At 44.2% G+C, this 8,383-nt stretch overlaps 1 protein-coding gene across 1 annotated transcript in view; it reads right to left on the reverse strand.

Moving 5' to 3' along the window:
• The window catches only part of phactr3b (phosphatase and actin regulator 3b), a 66,366-nt gene extending 59,204 nt beyond the window's left edge, over positions 1-7,162 (reverse strand). The window contains exon 1 of the mRNA XM_049573141.1: positions 6,781-7,162. Coding sequence (XP_049429098.1) covers positions 6,781-6,889 — 109 coding nt within the window. The 5' untranslated portion in view covers positions 6,890-7,162. The remainder of the gene's footprint in view (positions 1-6,780) is intronic.
• Positions 7,163-8,383: the final 1,221 nt, after the last annotated feature.

The raw sequence follows: 8,383 nt of genomic DNA on the forward strand, positions 1-8,383 counted from the left end.
GGGTGCAAAATAAATACTAAGTTACCAAAATAAATCCATCCTGGTTGATATAAAGTGCACATGAAGCCCCTGACAGAGGTCTAGCCTAAGACACTCAAAATACTAGCAACACCCCTGCAAACATGACCTGTGTGGGGCTGCTGCGACTGGATTTACCTCTCAGCAAAGGTGAGCATGGACAACCAACCCTGAAGCTAATCTTTAACAGCACAGCTAACGTTTGGAGGGCATTGCAATGAAATTCTGTGCAGACATACATGTTCCCCCAAAGATGAATAATATTGATTTGGTGATCCCCTGACTTTTCTTGTGTTGCCACCACAAGGTTCACATTAGCTACTTGTTTTTTGAACTGCAATCACTTTGGTACTGTGTCACAGCTTTGCATTCCTGGTCACCAGCTCTATTCTGCACACATAGTCACTCAGTCACTCATCCTGCCTCTCTGCCATGCCTACCTTCCAACCAATCACCTATCGATACTTTTCCCATTCCTTTCTGTCTACCTTGCCCAAATGGTCAAGCCAACTCGGTTCATCTGTTCCTCATACAGTACATATACCTCAGCCTCTTAGTCACTCCTTGCCAAATTGTTCTTCACCACTCATGCAAGACTCTCCATCACATTATTCCGTACTGATTTCCTGTTGTGGACCCTGCCTGCCTCTGACCTGCCTGCTTCGTCTGATGCCCAGTAAACACCTCAGCCTTTTGTCCCTGACCACAAGACCTGCTTCCGCATCCTTGGTTCCTGTTTGCCTGTGGCTGTTTGGCATTACATCTGACAATGACACTACAGCGTGAGTGTTTCAGTGGGCTTACCTGTAGTTTCCTGTGGTCCAGAGATTTTCACCGTGTCGCCACACTTGCCATTGTTTCTGCGTCCTGTCAGTACTTACGTGCTCGCTTCCCCACCTTCTACCTGGCCCGAACTGCCCTCTGCCTGCTCCCTGCTGGTTCGTATGTTTGCACTATTTATTTACCTGGTTCCAGATTTTCTGCCTCCTTGACTGCGTCCCCTGCCTGCTCCTCCCCAGTACCGTTGCCTGCTGTTGAACTGAACGGTTTGTTGTTGGGCTAACACCCCTGCTCACTCACCTGCCTCTCAGCCCAGTTCGGCCTGCCAAACCAGCCGGGCTGCCAAAGACTCTGTGAAGGAACTTTGCTAGAGAGTTGGACTGTATTGTGGACTGTTAACTTGCCCTGCACTGTACCTGCTGAGCTGTCACAGTAAACCTCATTACAAAGTGTTCATCTGTTTGCTGCAGTTAGGTCCAAACACCACTGTTACACACTGCTCTTGACTTTGCATCTGACCATGAGGTCACAATAGCCTGTCAGTCTCAGATATACTTTTTCTGTGGTATGTAGTCATTATTAGCAGGCTTACGTGCTTACCTAAGACGGTGAACATTATACCTGCTTAGCACTGTCACTGTGAGCATGTTAAATTTTGCATTCATCCCTAAGCACCACTGTGCCTTAAGACAGCCTCACAAAGCCTCTAGCATGGCCGTCAACTCTAGTTTGTGCCAAGGTCACATGACTGTTACCCTCTAACCGAGCATTAGGAGTTAAATAAACCATAAAAGTATTCCTGTATTGCTTTTATACGATGACATAAATCATACAAAAACTTGTACATTGCTTTGGTAAAGCAAGTCACACACTCCATGCATGGGGGCCTACTCTTTTCCCATTGGCGGACAGACTTGGGGTCCAGAGATGTCAGATCCGCCATTGGACCCTCAACAGTATCCAGAGCTACACCCTCAGCCTCTTACCAATTCTGTTATGGTGCTTTTCATGGAGTGTTAACAAAAATTAAAACACTAGAATACATTTTCAATGAGCTCGGCCAATGCTGTGGATATAGTCACCTTTATGACATGATCAATAGCCAAATTTTTTAAAGCTGAAATTTCCATAGAAACAACTGTGTACAATGGAAGGGACATTGCTTTGTTATTTTTTTCTAATACCGGCTGTGCACACCTTTCATCAGATCTCTTAGTGTGAAATGACTCATGTAGCTGTGAAGAGATTTTGCACATGTTCCATGCGGAGCTGAACATGCATGTAGGAGTCAGCTGCCAGGTGCCAGGTTTGCTATTCTCTCTGTTCAATCACAGCTCTGAATATGGAATGAGACAAACTGGCTCATGTATAGGCTTCTTGATTAATAAAACATGAGGCACCCTGAATCAAATAAAAGGAGTCCTAATCTCCTCATCAGGCCCCCTCTGCTTCCTCTGACTGAAAGAGAGGACTAAACTGACGCCTATCAGTAGCTGAGAGGTGTGGATGCGGCGGCGATGGTGGTGGAGGGTGTGTAGCGGTTGGAGGACAGCAGAGCAGTCCAGGGAGAAAACCTTTCATGTTAGAGCAGCATGTCAGATTAGTGCAACAGCACCAGCTCAAATAGGGAGATGAGGGGAGCTAGAGAAGAGACTCCTGCAGGCGCCTCGATCATTTCTATTTATATGCATCATAAAAGATACCCCCAGTTTGATGCCTTAAATGTGCACATTTTGACAATAAAAAATCAACATCCATTCTATGTACTATTCATTTCTAATATTTCATTTCATGCAAAGGAAATTTAGGAAATTCCACTTCAGTACGACTAATGAGTCTTGCTTTTGTTGTTTTGGCCATCATTTCTAGCTGTAAATCATACTTATCGAGGTACACTACTTTATTTGGATGTAAAACTGAAAGTGAATGCACTTGAATTGTGACGAATAATCTCTTGTTGCATCATCAAACTGTGTGCACACAACCACTGTAACACCAAAAATACATTAAGCAGCGGCATGGCGTGTTCATGTGTTTCAGGTGGGAAGAAATTTTTTATAACATAGGTCAGCATGTCACAGGAGACACAGGGCTCTGTTTACTGATTGGCTGTGGGTACTGTCTGGCCACAATTTGCCACTTAAAGGTAAACAAGCCCCAACTTTAGTTTGGTTTTGGTTTGCCACATAATTAAATGGTCCATTTCATTGCCAATGCATGGCAGCTTGCAGCAGGCTGCATTTGCCACCACTTGCTGTGTTTCCAAGATAAGAATGGTAGGTGAAAGTTAAAACAGGAAGACTGGGTAGTGATTTTACGTTTTTGACTAAACGTGGGTTTTTTTTCTTACAGCCCGTCCAGTTGTCCAACTGCTAAACTTGCTAAAAGATAATTCCCAGATCTTAGCAACTAACTTGTTGAGTACATTTTTATCATATCCTTAATTAGCCTTTCAGCCTGCATTAACTGATTTTATTTGGCCACGTTTGAGAAATGCAACAACACATAAAGTTGCTACGGCTAACTTGTTAGTAAGCTAGTTGCTAACTTTGTCTGCTGTTTTGTACTGTGCAGATAATGTAACGGGTTTTTCAAAGCTTTTTCACTGAAAACAACTGCTTGCTATGATAAGAAACAATGCAAAAAAACGCATGGTAGATGGCTCCAAACTGACTTGCAGCCTTAACAGTCAGACCGTGGGGCACCTGCACCTGGTGAAATTGTCCCTTCTGGTTCTCTCATGGTCAAGATGGAAGCTAAGAAGAAGAATTGACATATTCATTCTGTATTGTGCCTAACCTTGGATCATAACATATCAGTAATGGAATTAATCTGCAGATACTCCAGTTTAAAATGAGACCAGCCTTTTTGAGTTAGTTTGTCAGTTTTTGAGCCACAACAAAGGCGAAATGTGGCCTGCAATAAGGTGGGTTAAGGTTTGTTGTTTTTAGCTGTGCCAATTTCTGAAAAATTTGCGGCCCCTACTAGCAACATGAGAAAGTTAGGAGTCAGCACACAATGATGGTATCAAACAGTCAGTGAAGCCAGTTCCTTGACAACTTTGAATCACCAAAATCCCAAGAGATCCTTGAGCACAGAGTCATAAATGGGCACACAAAATATTAGGCTGATTGGTCCAGTAGTGTGAGAGATTAGTTGCTGACAGACAAGGTACACACACTCACACAAACACCCACACATGACCAAACAAATGACCCCCTCCAGGCTTGCACCTAGCAGACACCATAAAAATATTGATTAGTGCAGCTTTAAGTTCAGGTCAAAGCAGATCCAGGATACTTTGCTAAAACTGACAAATTACACATTAGATATTGACTACAACTGTGAGTTCACTCAAAGCCAAACCCATTTATTGGGTATATCTTGTATGGCTATAACATTGTTGCTTGATGAAAGAATTGGGTAGGTGCATAAACTAATGTGGATACATCAATTTGGCTTCATTTTAAAAATCACACTTGCCTTCACTGCCAGCAGACTGTAGAAGTTGGATAAATTTGAGTCATTCTGCCAAGTTCTGTTTGAAGGCACGTTAAGTGTCACATTGCACCCGCGCCGTCTCTCTCCTGATGAAAGTAATGAATATCCACTTTGCCAATGACTGCATATGCCAAAAATTTGAATGCAGCACGAGTTCCACCTTTGGGCTAAACTGTCTTGGCTGCACTTGCTGTTCCGCATTATTCCTAACACAGCTAGTAATGTACTGTAACCTGTATGCGCTGCACAAAGTGCTTATCACATGCTCAAAATGAAACTACAGTAGGCCAAATAAAGAGATTTTAATCCATAGCGCATTGTTCTGTTCTCCATCTGCTGTTTCTAGCTGGTACAGCAAAGCAATGTCAATTCTGTGAAACATGTATTCAGGTTAAATCAGAGTCCACAGTGTTCAGACGACTCTGGGATGAGCAGTATGAGAACCTTAAAAGTACTGAGTCTGCACAAATGACAAGAGATTTTTCTGTTTTGGTTGTGGCTACGTGCCATAGACAAAATGCTTGCATCATTATCAAAGCATCACGATGGAAGGAGGAGGTCATTTGTATCTTAAATCCTGTCAATTGTGCAGCTGATTCACTGTGACATTGCCCAGCTGGGTGCCATGATAATGCCACCACCAGAGATCTGCCACTCCCCCTTCCCTGCCCTTTACTGGAGACAATTCTTCAAGTGCCAGTACCAAAACTGCAGTAGGGGTGCCAGGGCTACGAAAGGGTTAGCACCAAGCAGAGGGGATGGAGGGGTGGGGGGAGGGCAGGCGGGTTTTCAGTGCTGCATTGCCCGAGCCATGTCTGCCTGAAGCTGCACAGGAAACGTCAGCCTTAGATGAAATCTGTTACGGTGCTTTAGGGGGGGGTCTGGGTGAATTTGATGTTAAGCCTAACACGGTAATGAACAGTATATCACAGGACAATCCTGCAAGTGTTGTCTCAGGGTTGCACATACACCAACGCTATTATGTAACCATAACAACCACGACAACGTGACAAGAACTGGATTCGAGGGCATGAACATAGCAATATCCAAGAGAACTTGAAGATCCTTCTTGCAGTATCGCTGTGGCCCTCATATCTAAAGATAGCTGGCCCTGTCAAATGCTCTGATGTTCAAACAGACTGTAACATCACACACAAGTGAAAATGAAAGTGTAGCTCAATATGTGTGCTATAATACGAAGCCAAGAATCCTGTCTCATGTATTATACTGCAACCCCCGCACACGTCAGACTGTGATTCAGTAACTGAGCCCCTTATTTGTACAGATACAACAGCTGTACAGTATCAACTCATCACTTTTTCTGCTGACACTCTGTCATGTGACCGGTTGAATCTACAGTACGTAGGTAATGAGTGCTGGCAAACATCAAGGGCCTGCAAGTGAAAATGAGTGATTTATCACGCTTTCATATCGATCCGCTGTTCAATACCTTTCAAAACAGTACACCTTTGGACTGCTGTTCAGGAGCTGTTCAGCAGCAGTGAATGCCGGGCCAGCGATTCCCAGTGGAAATGTGAATCCCATCTCCCAAATAAACACGATTCACAGTCTAAGTGGCATTTCACTTTGAATGGCTGGCTGCTGTACATCACCGAAGGCATTGAACAAGGAAAAAAAAAAAAAAAAAGATCAGTAAGTGGAGCAGACAAACACCATGTCGGCTCACAGTTGGAGAGCCAAGTGCTGCCTTCTGCCATTTGGATCACCATGGAAACAACCAAATACACAACCAGCACTCTCATCAGCTTTAACTCAACATACTGCAGTCCATGTGTGATAGCAGGTTACATCCTATCTTCCCATGCTGCAAGTACACAAATGCAAAAACAGGATCATAAAACATACATAGAGGACATTCAGTTTTGATGTGCTGGTTTTCATTGCACTAATGGCATCAACTGCAGGCGGGCCTAACTGACAGCTATGGGTTTGTTTAGGGTTGTCAATGCAGCTTGATTATACGGAGAGTAATAAACTAGGCAAGGGATGAGACCAGATAACATGACACTGTAAGTAAGCATATGGGTCTGCAAAAGCCCTGAATCAGGAAATCAATGCATGTTATTATTGATATAAAATGACTAGTCTATACCACTGAAAAGACATACATATAACTGGTATGACACCAGTTGGACAACATCTCCTGGGTAATGTTGCATGACACAATTTTCCGTGATTCATCCAGTATTAATGGAACAATTTCATATATAAGGCCCACAGCACAGCACAGCACAGCAGTGATTATATGTAGCGGATAGTAAATGACGCACGTTTACACAACTACGTTTGTTGCATACAAATGGAAAGGGATCACCGCGGATGGGATCGGCTGCGGGCGAGCCCCGACATGGTGATGTGTTTCCTATTCAAGCACCTGCCAAAAGCACAACCTAACGAGCAGGTGACAGATATCCAACATGCGTTCAGCCCCCCACCTCCTCTCCCCCCTTCTCCTCTTACCTGCTCTGTGCGCTTCCCCCAAGCGGACCTCGGTGATGCTGCTCGGGTCACTCTGAGATCTTCCCCGCTGCAACACGCAATCCTCCTCCAGCCCGTCCGAGGATGCCATGGTGAATAGAGACGCAAAATGCAAGACTGAGTGGCGGAATCACCGTTAGCCAAGGTCACCGGCATCAAGTGGGGGAGCAGATCTTAATGTGGTTGGGCTGCTGCAGCTGCAGCTCCTGGTCCCCGATAAGCAGCAGTGCTGGGGAAATCCATTACGCGCGCAGCATCATGCCTCCTTCAAGTGCTGCTCGTAAACCCCAGATTAACAATCTAAACTCGTATTGACGTTCCTTTCGTTTTAAAATAAATAAATAAAATCGCCCCGGTATTGCAGGGGAGCTTCTGATGCATAACATCTGTGTAACACAAACCTACTTTTCAAACGCTGTTATTGACGTCACACCCCCACTGACTTATTAGACCAATTGCAGTGACGCTGCCATGGTGACAAACATAGGCTAATATATCTACAATATGAGTCACTGCATTGTACTGATATGTCAGGAGAAAAAGACTATAAAAAAAGACTACAGCAACTGAAACTAAAGGTTCTCTGCCCACAATAATAACTCCATCTTCAGCATTAACACATGTGCGAAATGTTTGGGCCGAAGGAAAATATTGTTCACTGAACTGTGCGGCTCATGTTTCTGGGTGCAAGCAAAACTCTCATCAGCATTTTAGGGGCAATTTTGCGTATTGGTGGCTCGTGGCCTGTAAGCCAGAATATGAAAGTGATATGTCCTACAGCCCCTGAAGGCAGCGTTGAATTCACGTCCGCTTGGGAATGGTAGGAAATGAGGACTTTCTTAATGACATTTTCCCACTGGACTGAATCATCTACATATTGAATAAAGTGTGAGGGCCTACAGCCAGAAAAGGTAGAATGTATGCAGCTGTAAATGGGCGACAACCACAGTAGGTAAAATGAAACACTTGCTCTTTATTTAGTTAGCTGGTTGTTGGACCCCTTTTGCCTTCAGAACTGCCTTAATTCTTCAGGTCATAAATTCAACAAGATGCTGGAAACAACCCTCAGAGATTTTGGTCCATATTGACATGATAGCATCACACAGTTGCTGCAGATTTGTCGGCTGCACATCCATGATGTGAATCTCCCGTTCCACCACATCCCAAAGGTGCTCTACTGGATTGAGATCTGGTGACTGTGGAGGCCATTGGAGTACAGTGAACTCATTGCCATGTTCAAAAGACCAGTTTGAGATGGTTTGAGTTTTGTGACATGGTGCGTTATCCTGCTGGAGGTAGCCATCAGAAGATGGGTACACTGTGGTCATAAAGGGATGGACATGGTCAGCAACAATACTCAGGTAGGCTGTGGTGTTTAAACCATGCTCAGTTGGAACTAAGGGGCCCAAAGTGTGCCAAATAAATATTCCCCACACCATTACACCTCCACCAGCAGCCTGAACCTTTGATACAAGGCAGGACAGATCCATGCTTTCATGTTATTTACACCAAATTCTGACCCTACCATCTGAATGTTACAGCAGAAATTGAGACTCATCAGACCAGGCAATGTTTTTACAATCTT

Source organism: Epinephelus fuscoguttatus, linkage group LG1 (genome assembly GCF_011397635.1).
Source record: "Epinephelus fuscoguttatus linkage group LG1, E.fuscoguttatus.final_Chr_v1".
In the NCBI taxonomy this organism is placed as follows: Eukaryota; Metazoa; Chordata; class Actinopteri; order Perciformes; family Serranidae; genus Epinephelus; species Epinephelus fuscoguttatus.